The sequence below is a fragment of the Phaethon aethereus genome (assembly GCF_964289735.1).
Source record: "Phaethon aethereus genome assembly, chromosome: 18".
NCBI lineage: Eukaryota > Metazoa > Chordata > Aves > Phaethontiformes > Phaethontidae > Phaethon > Phaethon aethereus.
The window spans coordinates 3,170,868-3,186,034 of NC_138594.1; the positions used below are offsets into that span (position 1 = coordinate 3,170,868).

The following is a 15,167-nucleotide window of genomic DNA, read 5'->3' on the forward strand; positions in this document are numbered from 1 at the left end:
GGCCCAGCTCCCGGATCGCTCTCAAGGCCGTGGCCGTTCAGACCACAAACCGCAAAGGTGCTTCTGAAACCGCAACCCTACAGAAACCCATCAACAGCGTGACGAGGAACCGGCCTGGATGCGACCGATGCTGGGAAACGTGTCTGGCTCCAGCAGAGACGCTCATCCTCTTCCAGCCTGGCATCTTGCTCCCATCCAAGGAATCCCCCAGCCCCTCCTGGTACCCCCAGGCCCTCTTGGCACCCCCCAGTCCATCCCCAGCACCCCCCCAGTCCATCCCCATCATCCTCCAGCCCCTCCTGGCACCCCCAGACCCTCCTGGCACCCCCCAGTCCATCCCCAGCACCCCCCTAGTCCATCCCCATCATCCTCCAGCCCCTCCTGGCACCCCCAGGCCCTCCTGGCACCCCCCAGTTCCTCCCCAGCACCCCCAATCCACCCCAGCACTCACAGCCCGCCCTGGCACCCCCAGCCCCACTCCTCACCCCACTGCTGGCTCCATGCAAGCAGCCAGAGCCCAGCGGGGATGGAGCTGCCCGGGGGGTCGCAAAGACCCCTGAACTCAGCCTCTGCCGTAGCGGTGATGGCCGCCCCAAGCCCAGGGGACCCCAGGACCTGGGGACCCCAGGACCTGCTCCAGCCACGTGCGGGAGGCAGCCGAGCTCCTGCCCGCACAAAGCCTGTCTCCTTCCCAAACCACTATCATGCCCTGAGGGTGCCAGGGTCCCCACGGCGGGGGGGCTGGGGGACATGGGCTCCCGCGTCCTGGGGCAGCTGGGGGGCTACACCAGCCCCACTCTTCCTTGCACCCTGGCAGGGTTCAGGCCCATCTGTGCTTACCCCATAACCCCAGACCCACGAACGATGCTCAAGGGTCTCACACGCGCCGCAGAGCCCTGGGAAGGGGCTGTCCGCTGGCTGGAGCATCCCACAGCCCACCCATCAGAGCAGGCAACTGGTGGCACCAGTAAATCTGTGTGTCCGTTCAAGCCAGTGCCAGCTTTGGGCAAGTCTTTTCACCGGTTCATTTTTACGTGGGTATTGCCATCCCCACGTCTCACGTGGCGGAGGCAGCCAGGGCTCCCGCGCTGGGACGTGACCTTCCCCGGAGAACTGGAGATGGTGGTTTTCCCTCGTGCAAGGCGGCCTCAGCAAACAGCCGCAGCTAAAAGAGGGGTGTAGGGTCCCCCCAGTTTACCTGGCTGGTCCCTAATCCCCCCAAACTTCATGCCTTATGAGTTACATCCTGCAGGACACCCCTTGGAGAGGCAGACAGGATTACTGGCTTTCAGTCTTTCTTTCGTCTTTCCTCTAGGCAAATAAAAGCCCACTCCTCTTCTGCCCCTCCAGATTTCCACCCCGGAGCTGTTTTTCCTGGCGCAAACCCAGGCAATCCTCAGGCCCAGTCAGCACCCAGACACGCGCATCCCTGCAAACAGCTGGGAGAAAAGGGACAATTAATACGGAGAGTTAAAAGCAAACGAGCAGGGGATGCAGCTACAATTTGGTGGGGCATTCGCTTCCGCAAAAACTAATTGCTGCCAGCAGAAATCAACACCAATCAAGCAAATTAAGTTGATTTCCAAATAAATGCTACAGGAGCTTCCAGTGCCTTGACTTGTGGAGTTGCAGCAAAGCTGGTTCTTCTCTGGAGTAGCTCCTGGTGCCAGCTATCCATCCCCAGTGCCACCATCCCCCGACGTTCAAACCGCCAAGACAAGGAATCCCTGGCCTTGGACTTGACCCTGAGCCAGCAAAAGTCAAAGCACGATGGGGCTTTTGTGGCAGTATCCTCTCTGAATGGGAAAACCATCACGCCTGGCTGGCGGGCAGCGCTTCACCACGTCCATGATGCTCCGAGGACCCACACCTCCTGCCCAAAACACCCCTTTTGGCCCCATCCCCGGCAGCCCCCTCGCTGCAGTACGCCTATAAATATTTCATTGCTGTTTCATTACTGATGCCGGCCGGTTCCCCTGGCTTCTCTTTGCTCCAGCCTAAAAACAGCCTCGCGGCCGAACGCAGGCAGAGGGAGGCACGAAAACCCAGCGAGCCCGGGAGCTGGTACCCAGAGGAAGATTGAAGGTCCTCGGGCCCCCCAAAGCTCAGAGGTGGGGTGTTGAGGTGAGGTTCAACCGTGTGACTCGGATAAGGCACCGAGCATCCGTCACGCGTGCTGGAGGGAGGAGAAAGCCGCCCGGGTCCCATCCAGGCATCCCCTGGAAGCGCCGGGCATCGCGGCCTGGGTGGGATGCTGGTCCGAGGATCGCGCCAGCCCTGGCTTCTGCCGCCGCCTGAGCTCTCCCCGCCACCGCGTCCCCGGGGACACGCCGCCCGACAGCTTGTACCCAGGATCCGGCTGAGGCCAAATGGAGCCGTGGATTTTTCCCGGTGCCTTTTTAGCAGGCAAGAAGTGAAACATTAAATATTTATATCCTCAGATCCCCCGGGGGAGATGACTCCGAGCCGCAACATCCAGCGAGACGCGGCGAGATGGCCCCGCCGGTGCCTCCTCCGGCGCATCTTGGGCTCGTCCTGCCCGGCGGTGGCCCGCAGCGACGGTCGCAGAGTCTCAAACCTGCGGCTAAGGGCAGCGATGCCCACCCGGCGGGCACGGTGCCAGGGCTCAGCCCCCGGCTGGAAAAGCGGGATGGAATGAGAGGGGAAGGCTGGTCCAGCTTTCCTCTGTCCTTCCGTCCACTGCTGGGAAAACCGAAGGAATCAAAGCAAAATGGGGGACAGATTTTAAAGGCAGAAAAGCCTCTTTTGCTCATCTCCTGCCCCTTTCCTGGCTGCGAGCTCTCTGCGTCAGCGTCCCTTCGGTACGGGATGCACAGAGCCCGCTGCTCCTCACGCCTGGTGCATCCCTGGCAGAGGAAAACCCACCCCAGGGCCGCATCCTGACCACGCTTCGGTCCTGATTTGAAAATCCTGGAGAAGCCCCTGCAAAGCGTAGGGCCGCGAGGCCGCCGGCCGCGGGGATGAAACCTTCAGCCCGCTCCATGAATATTTCAGTTTGTCAGCGCTGCCGCCTCGCGAGGAGGATAAAAATATCCCAGGGCTGCAGGGACGCTGTCGGCACCATCCGATGGGCGCGGCGTTGCTCGGCAAAGCCAAAAAGCCCGGGGGGGTCTGCTGATGGCGAGCCACCGGCACCCCAAAGTGCAGCCGTGGACCCCTGCTATTTAAAGCGTGTTGTTCCTCCTGCAAATCCCATCGGAAAAATCCCAGCTGGTGCTTTTATTCCCTCTGTCCTTATTCTGTGTACCCGGAGTAAAACGTCCTTATTTCTTGCAGAATATTCTTGCTACACGCAGAATAAAACCTCGGTGTTTAAAGGTTTTATATCTACATGGAGATGTCATGGAGCTTGGAAAAGCATCTGCCCCGAGAGGCACCGAAGTGAAGTCCAGCCCAAAAGGCTGCCGCTGTCCCCCGGGGTGGGGGATACAGCCTGGGGATGCTCAGAAAGGACCACAAGGAAAAAAAAAAAAACCAAAACCAACCCCCGCAAGCCGGCACCATCCTCCCCGGTGTCCCCCGGCCGCCTGCCGTGCCGCTCGGGAACCCAGACGTGTCGTTTCGCACGCGGCTGCAAGCGCCCATTTTATTCTCGATGGGAGAAAAAAAAACCAAACAAAACCAACCATATTGAGCCAATTCTGGAAAATTCATGGGGCTGATTCAGCTGCCGGAGCGAGCACTGCGGCATGCTGGTGCCCGGCGGCCCACAAGCTCGAGGCGAGGGTGCGAGCTCCTGCCGGCTCAGCTGCCGATGAAACGGGTCAATAAATAGAAATTAATTAAAAAAAAAAAAAAGCAGTTTGCAGCGATGATCTTCAAAGTGTTTTACAGCCACTTAATGATTTCTCAGTGTTACAGTGCCCGGAAACGGAGCTGAAGACCAGATTTGGAAAGGTAAGGCAATGCACCCAGCATCACCGCCTACCCCGATCTTGACCTTGACACTAACCTTAACCATAACCATGATGCTGATCCTGATCCTAACTTTAAACCCAATCCTAATCCCAATCCTGACCCTAAAACAGATCCTGACTCTTACCCTTACCCTGACCTTGACCCTAACCTTGACCTAGCCCCATCCCTGCCCCTCCCCGTGCAGGTTAGCCCTGTCCCTCACACTCCCACCGCATGGCTGCGGCCACCTCACGGGGACGAAGGGCTGCTCCTGCCTGTCCCCTGCCTGTCCCCTGCCGGGGTATTCTGGCAGCTGCTGGCAGATCCATCGATGGGGTTTTCCCCTTCGGCTGCCTTTTTCCTTCCTTTTTTTTTTAAGGAAACCGCACCACCAAAAGCAGGAAAAGCCACCAGGGGCTGGGACCCCTGCGCTGTGCCCCCCTCCGCACCCCCTGCGCGGTGGCTGGGGCGGGGTCACCACTGTCCCCGGGCCCTGTGGGACGCAGCCACCCCCGCAGCAGCAGGATCTTATGGGCTGGGTGCTGCTGGGAGAAGTGGCACCAGCACGGATGCCACTGCCGTCGCCGCCGTGCGCAAACTGTCCCCATCACCCCCATGTCCGTCGTCATCCCCCCCCCCCGAGGGGGTAGCGCAGACCCCAGCCCCGGGCCAGCATCCGCCTGGCGGTCCCCAGCCCTGGACTCGGGGGCACTGGCACTGCAGGGTGACGGTGCCGATGAGCAGGAGGGGACACCCTCGGACCCTGGAGGGTTACGGCACACGTACCCCAGCGAGCCTCTCCCGGGGGGAGACAAACCACCAGGCTTCTATTATTATTCCTCATTTCCATCCATTATTCCCCATTTCCATTAATTATTCCTTATTCCTATGTATTATTCCTTATTCCTATCTATTACTCCCTATTTCCATCTATTATTCCTTGTTTCCAGCTGGCTGAGGAGGGCTACTCAGGGCTCTGGAGTGGGGAAGAGGGATAAAACATAAGCCTGTGCTCGAGATGGGGACAAGCAGAGCTGGGCCGAGGAAGAGGAGGCTCCAGCTGCCCCATCCTGGTGCTGAGCAAGGAGGGAGCCACGTACCCCGCCATTACACCCAGCCCAAAGAGCCTGGCAGCGCGGGCAGCTCCGCAGGCAGCAGACGTGCCGGGGTGCCGACGGAGCCTCCCAGTTGCCCGTCGCGAGCCGGCGTCGCAGCGAGCCTGCAAGAGGATCAGGGGTTTAGTGGCTCCAAGCCCCGCAGCCGCCGTTGCCGCTCCCCGGGCTGCGCGTCGGGCGCCACAGGGAGCCCGGGGGATGCGGGAAGGAGGATGCTCGCCTTGTCAGCGGCACCATTTTGAAGCCGAGCATGTGTGTGGTGCCCGGCTTGTGTCTCCCACGTGGCAGTGGCGGGACCTTGGGGACACCCCTCCCCTGCAGCCCCCAGCCGCGGGTGGGAGACGTGTCAAACCTTCCCGGCGCGTCTGGAGAGCAAACCCGGCCCGGCGCAGATGCAAGGAGAAAATCACACGCTCTGTCCCCAAAACAGGCTCCTCCTGCCGCTCCCCCAAGGTCTCCCAGCGCTCCCACACCGTGTTCCCTGTACCGCGTTCCTATACTGCGCTCCCGCACCGCGCTCCCACACCACGTTTTCACTTCCGCACCGCGTTCGGTACTCCTGTACCGGTTCCCGCACCAGATTCCCGTAGCATGCTCCCAAACCGCGTTCCCACACCACATTCTTGCACCGTGCTCCCGCACCAGATTCCTGCAGCGTGCTCCCAAACCGCGTTCCCGCACTGCGCTCCGGCACAGCCCGAGGCGGTCCCCTGCAGCCACCCCAGCCCGGTGCCGGGGCTGTGCAGCAGCTCCGTGGCCGAGGCAGGAGCCGCCGCCACCGGCTACCTCCAGCCTGGCCAAGGACCCAGAGCCAGTGGGGCGTCCCCCATCGCAATGGGGCACAGGGCGAGGGGGGACGTTGGGGATGCCAGTGGAAGTCCAAGCCCTCGGCTCCAGGAGGGGGTGCTGAGCCCGACGCCCCAGCCGTGCCGGTGCCCCCAGCGCTGTGCTGGGAGGGAAAAAATAAATCAATCCCCGCCCCGGCAACCGCAAACTCACCGGGAATTACACAACAGCCACCACCAAACCCCGGGCCCGGCCGTGCATCTGCACACACGGGCATCCCTGCGGGCACGGGCCCTCCACCTGCACCCCCCCTTGCCCCACAGCCAGCCGGGGCCACCCGTGGGTGCTGGGGGAGCAGGCCAGTGGGGCACCCCACAGCATCAGGGCTGTGGTGCCCGGACAGCGGGCCCAGGCCTGGGACAGAGGGGATGGGCAGGGGCAGTGGGGCAGGCAGGATGAGGGCAGGGGCAGGCAGGGGAGTAGTGGATAAAGGGTGCAGGGAGTGGGGCAGGGATTGTGCAGGGGACAAGCAGGGGTTAACAAGCAGGCAGGGTGCAGGCTGGGGCCGCAGGCAGGGGAGGAGGCAGGGAATGGGCAGGGAGGAGGTGAGGTGTGGGCAGGGGGGCAGACAGGGAGCAGGCAGGTTGAGCGCTAGGAGCACAGGCAGTGGGGCAGGCAGGTTGCAAGGTGGGGAGCAGGGGCAAAGGGGTGGGCAGGAATGGGGCAATAGGAGCCGTGGGGCTGGCAGGAAGCAGGCAAATAGGTGGGCAGGGGATGAGCAGGGGCAGTGGGGCAGGCAGGGGAGCAGGGAGCTGTCAGGGGCAGTGGGGTGGCAGGGCACAGGCAGGGAGCAGGCAAGGTGTGGGATTAGGGCAGTGGGGCAAGCAAGGGCTCAGGCAAGGGAGCAGGCGCAGAACTGGGGCAGTGGGGCAGGCAGGGAGTGGGCATTGTGGACTGGCAGCAGGGCAGGCAGGACACAGGTGAGGTGCGGGATCAGGGCAGTGGGGCAGGCAGGGAGGGGGCAGGGTGCAGGCAGAGTGTGGTATGGGGGCAGAAGGGCGGGCAGAGAACGGACAGGTAGCAGGGGCTGCAGGGCAGGCAGGGAGGAGGCAGGGGCAGTGGGGCAGGCAGGACGCAGGCAGGGTGCGGGATCGGGGCTGTGGGGCGGGCAGGGCGCGGGCAGGGCCCGTCCCCAAACCCTACCTGCCCACGGTCTGGTTGGCGAGCTGGCGCATGCGGTTGAATTGCTTCTTCATGGTGGCGGCAGCGCGGGCAGGGCGGGCAGCGCGGGGCCGCGGGCCGCCCCTCCCGCATCCTCGCCCGGCGCGCAGCCGAGCCGGGCCGGGCCGGGCCGAACGGAGCCGGGCTGAGCCGAGCCGAGCCGGGCCGAGCCGAGCCGGGCCGGGCCGAGCCGAGCCGGGCCGAGCGGGCCCGCCGCCCCTGCGCGGCTCCGCGCCTCCGCCTGCGCTCCGCGCCCCCCCGCCCCGCTCCGCGCCGCTCGCTCCGCGCCGCCCCGCACCGCCCCCGGCCGCGGCGGCGATGGGAAATGTAGTCCGGGGCCCGGCGGGTTCTGCCGGGCGGGGGGGGGGGCTTGGGGCGGGCCTGGCCCCGGGCATCCCCCCGGCATTCCCTGACATCCCCCCGGCATCCCTTGGCATGGCCTCAGCACCACCTGGCACCCCGCAGCATCCCTCTGGCATGCCCTGGCACCCCCCCGGCATCCCTTGGCATCACTCAGCATCCCCTGACAGGGCCTCAGCATCCCTCCAGCCTCCCTTGGCATCTCCCCGACATCACCTCAGCATCGCTTGGCATGGCCCCAGCATCACCCCAGGATATCCTGGCACCCCTTGGCATCCCTCCAGCATTCCCCCAGTACCCCCCCGACATCACATTGGCATCCCTTGGCATGGCCCCGGCATCCCTCCGGCACCCCCTGGCATTCCTTGGCATCCCCCCGCCACCCCCCAGCATGCCCCAGGGATTTGGGGCGCTCAGGGCTGCGGCAGGTTTAAACAGCGTCTCGCTGCTGCGCACCCCTGCGCAGCGCCGGATGAGCCGGGGCACAGGCCCGCCTGCAGCACCCGGGCAGGGCAGGAGGAGCGGGTGTCGGGCAGTGAACCTTGCTGCCTGGCTGTGCTGCGCCCCCCGGGCTCTGCAGACCCCGGGGAGAAGGTGGGATGGTGCCCACCCCCAGACCATCACCCCGGCTGCCTGCCCAGGGCCTGCAGGGCACTGAGCCCCGAAAGCCCATGCTGGCGTCGCCCCCGGTTTGAAGGACACTTGATTGATTTAAGTACTCTGTAGCTTCTTGGTGTGCAATAAAAAACAGTCTAAGGCACGGATCCCTGTGATGGCGTGAAACCTGCTTAGGAAAAGCCCCGGTGATGCTCTCTGAGGCACCCGCATCCTCCCCGTGCCAGTCTCCCCGTCCCACATCTGGATCCGACTCTCGGAGACATGCTCGGACGGTAGAGCTACCCGCAGGCATGGCCTCGCAGCGGCAGGGCTGTTCCAGCGGCCGCTCTCTCCCACGGCAGCAGCCCCGCACCAGGCTGTGAGCTCCGCTTTGAAACCCCGTTACCCCCAGAGCTTTTCCATGTTTCACTCGGCTAAGACAGGGTCAGAAAACCCACACTCGCTGTTGGACCCTGCAAAGCATCTGCTCTGTCGCAGCCCCACGGCCCTTGGCCTCAGTCTTCCCATCTGCAAAATGGGGCTAGAAAGGTGCTCCCAGGATTTTTACAGCCTCTTTTAGGACTGACAGGATTTTCTGGTAGTCAGCAGTTCTCGTGAGCTTCTAGGCACACTGATGATCATCCCCCAAAATAAGACACGGCAGCTGCTATTTTGGTCATTCCAAACAAACCCCTGAAATAGCATTTCCCCTGCTGGCTCCAGGGCGATGCTCAGGACAGGCAGGGCACGCTGCCTGCCGGGTGCACGGAAGGGTGCCGATGCACGCCAGTGTTCATGGAGCACAAAACGATCAAGCCTCAGCTGTGCTCCTTCCAGCTCTCTGAAAACCCAGGGAAAAAATAAAGCAATGCTCATCTAATGGAAAAAGCCAAGAAATTTAGCATTAATGGAGACCAAAAGCTGCCCTGGGCGGACCGTGCTGGGGGTAGCGCTGGCTTGGTCCCCAAGCTGTGCCGTGCCGGGGGCCGTGCAGCAGCTCCTCTCCTCCCGCTCTGCTCGGTGCCGTCTGGGGACATTCCCAGGCTTTTTTGGGTTTTCCATTATTTGTAAAATAACGGTCCTTCCCTCCCGTTACCATTGTCTTGCAAAACCCGTGCCCGCTCCCTGCACCCGCAGGCAGCACCACACCATGCCTCCCTGATCCCAGCATTTTGGGCAGCTGCCTGCACTGCCTCTCGCAAGCTCCTCAAAACCAGGCAGCTCCCAGGGCTGTTTTACTGGGGGCCTAACACACAGGGCTTACAAAATCCCGTAACACCCCCTCGGAGCTGTTTGAGGAGGATGGTCTCAGTTAATATTAGGCACCGAGGAGCGATGATGGGCATCTGAAGTGACGGAAACCCCCCTGAGCCTGCCAGGAGGTGGCAAAGCAAGAGTAATGCCGGTGGGAACAGCATCGCTCCCAGCAGCCGCGGGCTTGAGCTGAAATCCAGCCTGATTCTGTGCCGCCGCTTCCCCCGGCCCTACAACGCAGCTCCCTCCCCTGCACTGCGCCTGCTGCGGGCTTGCACTGCCTGCCCTGGGAGGCGAAGCCCCAGCCCAGTGTCTCCCAGTCCGGGGAAGTTTGCAGCATCCCAGGGATGAGGTTTGGGTCTGTCAAGCCCTGTGGCTGGGCAGGTCATACAGGAACCCCCTCCTGGTGCAGGAGGGCAAGGACCGATGGGGGAACATCCCCGTTTCGGGGCTCGCAGGCTGCTGGTGAGGGATCTGCTGCTAAATTTAGCTGTCGTCACAGGAGGGCTGAGATGGGGTACTGTGGGCTTGCTGTGATGGAGGGGAAGGCGGCCGAGCTCCCCGGCCGGGCTGGGACACAGCAGGAGCAATCCCAGCGGCAGCTCCAGCTCCGCTCAGCCACTCCCGAGCACCTCCGTCCGGAGGGACAGGGGCTCCCGCTGGGACATCCCCCGGGATGCTTTCGGTGCATCTCGGGGCACAACCTGTCTTAGGATCCAGGAACATTTTGCAGCCAGGGAGCTCCTGGCACCTCCCCTGGCATCAGCTGGTGCAGGCTCAGCACTTCCTCTCTCTGTCTTTCCACTCGTAATTGACTGTTACTCCAGCACATTTTATGGGATGTCTGGGGGTGGATACAGGGAATTTTGGCCCCTTTGGAGAGATAGAGAGAGCTGCACAGTTCAGAGCTGGGGTTCCCACCATGGGATGTTTGGAGACACTGCTGGAGAGATGGTTTACAACCTTCCACTGGAGCAGGAAGGATAAAACTCATGGACACAACCCTGGGAAAAACCCTGTCGGATGCAGTAATGTTGCCCACCCTCTCCTGGCCCAAAGGCAGCTTCAAAATACCACGTCAGGGTTGATTCTTCTTGTCTTCACCAATGCAGTGGTGCCAATAAGGTCAATCTGACCTCCCCAGCTTGCTTCTGGCTTGTACACAAGGTGACTGAGCTGTCCCCCCCACCGGCCCCCCACCATCTCGGTGCTGTTGAACTTCCAAGAGGAGATAGCGTTGGCCCCGATGGGTCAAAGCAAATTAGCATCAAAGCAAAACATTTTAGTGGAAAACCATATGATAGTTAACAGCCCTGACGTGAACCGGGCACTGGCCCAGTTGCCCCTACCCGCAGGTGCAGCGCAGGCTCCTCCTGACCCACATCCATCCCTCCGTAACCACACCAGCTCCCGAAACACGTCACAAGCAGACGCCACATCCCACCGCGCCTCTTCTCGGGCTTTGGCGGGCGCCGTGCTCGGGCTACGTGGTGGGAATGTAGGAAGAGCAACAGCCCCTTCCATGCTGACGGCAGCCCTGAGGGCACCAAGGATGGTCTCTCCCACCAGCGATGAAGCTCGTGTCCTTTCCGCAGGCTGACAGGCTCCCCTGCAAAAGGGCTTTAATCCTATTTCCCTGTTTTCTGTTCCAGGAGGCAGAGATAGCGAAGGGCGTGATGGAAGCGGTGCCTGTGCGATCCCCGCGGCAGGAAAACAGGAGGAAAGGGGGGCCGGGAGCAGGGGAAGCGGCCGGAGAGCGCGCAGTAAGGTCCCATCCCTTGTCCTTTGGGTAGCAGGCACCCGCCTGCGCGAGCGAGCCCAGCCTGGCCGAACCCCGCTGCACCCACCGTCCTGTGACTGCCACCAAATCCCCGCTCTGCCCTGGCCGAGCTGCTGCTGGAGGATTCATCCTGCCTTCATCCTCTGCAGCGCACCGTTCCCAAACACCAGGAGCCACCAGACTCTCTGATTTATTCCCGTGCAAGTGTAAATAATCACTTGGGCACGAAGAAGCAGCGATGGAGCACATTCCCCGGCGGCAGGGCTTCGCTGCAACGCCGACTGTGCCGCAGCCCTCCCCTCCCCGTGCCCGCTTGGATTTGGCCGCTGCCGCCTGGCACGCTGCCGTGCCCCCGCAGCCACTGGCCCGGGGAAGGGCTCTGCTCCACCCGCCATCTGCCTAACCCGAAACTGTGGCGCCCGTCCCGCCGCGTCGCATATGGCACCGGAGCTGCCGCTTTTTGGACGGGTAACGAGTGATGCTGCTGCTCGGGGCCGTGCCGGTGGCTCCCGCGGAGGGTCCAGCTCCCGGCTGCCTCCTGCTCCCACGCTGCCGAGACCCCTCCCTGCCTCGCCGGCGGCCAGCGGGGACACCGGTGGGGACCCGGCCGACTTGGCGCAGGAGGTGGAAACGTGGCCAGAGCCCCTTGTCCCCAACCCAAAGCCCTACGGCTCGGTCATAGGGGCGCGCAGGGCCCACCGAGCCCCACTCTGCCCTCCCCGGCTGGAGGGAAGGGGCAGGGAGCCCCGAGCCCAAATTCCAGGACCTGTTACCTATTACAGAAACGCAGGGGACGGAAAGTCCCCGGCGGAGGGGCTCCCCATCCCCAGGGAGCGTGCCGTCCCACCTGCAGGGACACGGTGCCAGTGCCAGGTCACCAGTCCGGCTCCCAGCGTGCGTCTCTGCCGGGCGCGCTCGGGAGGGTGTAAGCATCGCGCTCAGCCGCGTCGAGTGTGAGTGCTATTTTTGCCCTTTCTTGGAATTAACATATTTTAATGAAGTTTATAGATGTGGTAAATGCACACACGCACAGAGCAAAGGGACGGTGTGCCCTGGATAAGGACGTGGCATGTTTGCAAGGTGGCGGCGGGGGGGGACCGGCGGCGATTTTTTCTCTTCTCCTCTCCGTAATCATCGCAGGAACGGCGAGCGGCAGGACAGGAAGGTTTCAGGGCAGTGCAGTCTGCACCTCCACAGCTGGTCTAAGAAATCCCATGTATTTTTACACCCTTCAACTGATTTTCATAACAAGTCACTGACGCCGCGCTGGGATGCCCAGCTCACTGCCGGGGAAAACGGCAGCACGGCGAGGCTCCGCTCCCTTCCCATGCGCGCGGCACAAGATTTGCTCTCTCCAAACATTTCTGGATGGTCCTTGGGCCCCTGGCATGTTCTCATTGGCAACCCACAAGGCAACCCACCCTGGAAAGCTACATCATCTTGTTTAAAAATAGAGCCATGTTTGCTGAGAACTGGGAGCGGGACCAGTGCAACTGGTCCCATTAGGAGCAAGGGTGCAGGGAGAGCAGCGGGCTCCTTTTCTGGAGTGATTCGGAGCAGAAAATTGCGCTTTTTGTCCGTAAGCAGACCCAGTACAAGCAGCACAAACTGATCCTCCCTGTCACAGCCAGCCTTGCTCTCCAGGGAATTACAGGGAGAAATTAATGCTGTGTAATCAAGCAAGCAGCGGCCGTGTGGGAAGCGCCTGCTGCGGCTGTAAACCCACCACAGCCGCCCCTCGCCCCTCGCGCCCGGCCGTGGCCGACACACGTCGGACAGGCAGCACGGGGAAGTGGGGGGAGGATTAAAAATTAAAACGTTATAGGAAAGTTTAATCGCATTTTTCGGTTCAATCATAAACGCGGCGCTTGAGATCATTTCCCACGGTGGTGATGAATTTCCACCCGTCAGTGATTCATCCGGCTTATTTGATTTACAGTGTGGCGGCAGGGCTGTACGTGCCCCCGCAGACCAGGACCGTGCTCTCTCAGGGCGCGTCTCCGGCCAAATATTAATAGAAATTTGGGCTGTCTTCACGGCCGGCTCTCCCGTGCTGAGTGACCTTCAGGGCACGTCCGCCTCCGATGAGCATCGCTTTGGAGCGGGATTGATCCTGCAGGCACTTCAAACACAGTCCGCCTTCATGTGCCTTCTGTGCAAACGCTGATTAATGGGCAAAATGTCTGTCTCTCTTTTATTTCTGGCCACTGAAGGAATCAAAATGAAGGCTGTCAGTCCCTGATTAACCACCACCCTTTCCGCCGCTGTTCCCAATGCCATGTTCGTGCTCTGCTCTCCTCCGCCACCGCCGTACAGATGACCCGCCGTTGCCACTGTATTAAAACTAAAACCATGGTAGACTAGACGCAAGCTGACGATGGCATTTATTGAATGCAAATGGGAATTGCTTTATCTTCCTGCTTGAATTATATCTCACTACTTGGCAAGACGGGACACAGGAGCTCCTGCCTGCCTCTCCCACTTGCAGCAGGACCTGTCCCCAGTGTCCCACAGGGCTCCCAGAGACCTTTGAGATGTTTCATGGACTTTAGGACCAGGAGAAACGTGCTGGCACTGGAGAAAGCCTCGCCCTCCTTATGGAATGAGCAAGCCATGGAAAACCAGACCAAGCCATCTGCTTGATTTAACTGTGACGTGTAGATGGATGAAGGAAGAGCCCAATGCTCCTCCAGTGGTGACCTCTCAAAGGGTGCAAGGTTGGGCCCTCGGGTGTCTTAAAGCCCAAAGCCTTGCGCAGTGTCCATGGTGGCAGGGCTACCAGCTAACACCACAACGTGCTGATGTTATCTGTCCCCAACCAGCAGCCACCGCGGCGGGTGGCTCAGCCGAGGACCTCAGCTGAGACACGCAGGCGAGGACTGACAGCACGTGGACGGCGAGTGGCTGGAGGGGACCTGCTCCATGGCTCGGCCTGCCTCACACGGGAGAAAGCCCTGGGACCGAACAAAACACGTTTGTATTACTGAGGCAAATCAAACCGTGCCTCTCCCACACTCTGGGGCGGGGCAGTGATGTAAACCTGGATTCTCTTGAGGAATCCCATAGCAAACCCCAGAAACGACCCCCCCAGGAGTGCGAAGGGGGCTTCAGCATCACGCTGCCATGGAGCTACATCCCAGCGAGAGGAGATGACAGCGAGGACGAAGGACGCTCGCCCTATGGTTACGGCCAGCCTCCGATGCAGTGAGTACTGCTGCATTATTAAGAGCAACCAAAAATACCCCGGATTCGTCGTGAGCTGGCCTGGGCTACACGGCGAGCGGCCGCCGGGGCCGTCTCACCCCTCGGCTGGCAGAGGGCAAGGGGGAGAGGCTAAAATGGTTTGCAGCTATTTTTACACACCCTTCGTCCTGCGCGGTCGCGGCCCCGGGGTGAGCAGAGCACCTCCGGCGGCTTCGGGCTGCTTCGCTTCGTGCCCCAGGTGGGATCTGGGCTGCCTTGAAAAATGGCTTCACGGGGAGGGCTGCGGGGAGGAGGAGGGCGGGGACGGAGGGTGGGCTTCGCGAAGCCAGCGCTGAAACCTCACGCGGCGTAACGGCTACCCGTCGGCGCTGCCAGGAAGGCCGTGTTTGAAAGCCCATGGACCAGAAGCCTCCGGAATCGTTGTTTGACCTCTTCATTAACGACGTGGACGGCGGGGCGGGGTGGCCGATGACCCCCAAACTGGGAGGAGGGGCTGGCGCACCAGAGCCGGCGACGCACTCACAAAGGCGGCCACCGGCCTCCTGAGCTGCAGCAGGCGGAGCATGGCCAGCAGGCCGGCGGGCAGACCGCGCCGCTCCGCCCAGCACGGGCGAGACACGTCTGGGTGTCGTGTCCCACACTGGGCTCCCCAGTGCAAGAGAGACGTGGACATGCTGGAGCGAGTTCAGGAAAGGCTCAGGGCCTGGAGCATCTCTCCGATGAGGAGAGGCTGAGAGAGCTGGGATGGTTCAGCCTAGGGAGGAGAAGGCTCAAGGAGACCTTATCCTACCCATGTGGGTAAATGCTTGATGGAGGGGGGTAAAGGAGCCAGGGCCAGACTCTTCTCCAAGGTGCCAAGTGAGAAGAGGCAACGGGCACAAACTGAAATATAGGAAATTGTCCTTAAACGTAGGAAAATACTATTTTACTGT

General features: G+C 61.7%; 1 protein-coding gene across 1 annotated transcript in view; it reads right to left on the reverse strand.

The window, feature by feature from the left end:
* Nucleotides 1–7,229, reverse strand: part of ARHGAP44 (Rho GTPase activating protein 44) — a gene marked incomplete at its 3' end in the record, with an annotated part of 28,216 nt that extends 20,987 nt beyond the window's left edge. Inside the window, exon 1 of the mRNA XM_082008263.1 lies at nt 7,023–7,229. Within this exon, the coding sequence (XP_081864389.1) occupies nt 7,023–7,075 (53 nt within the window). The 5' untranslated portion in view covers nt 7,076–7,229. The remainder of the gene's footprint in view (nt 1–7,022) is intronic.
* Between the last annotated feature and the right edge of the window lie 7,938 nt (nt 7,230–15,167).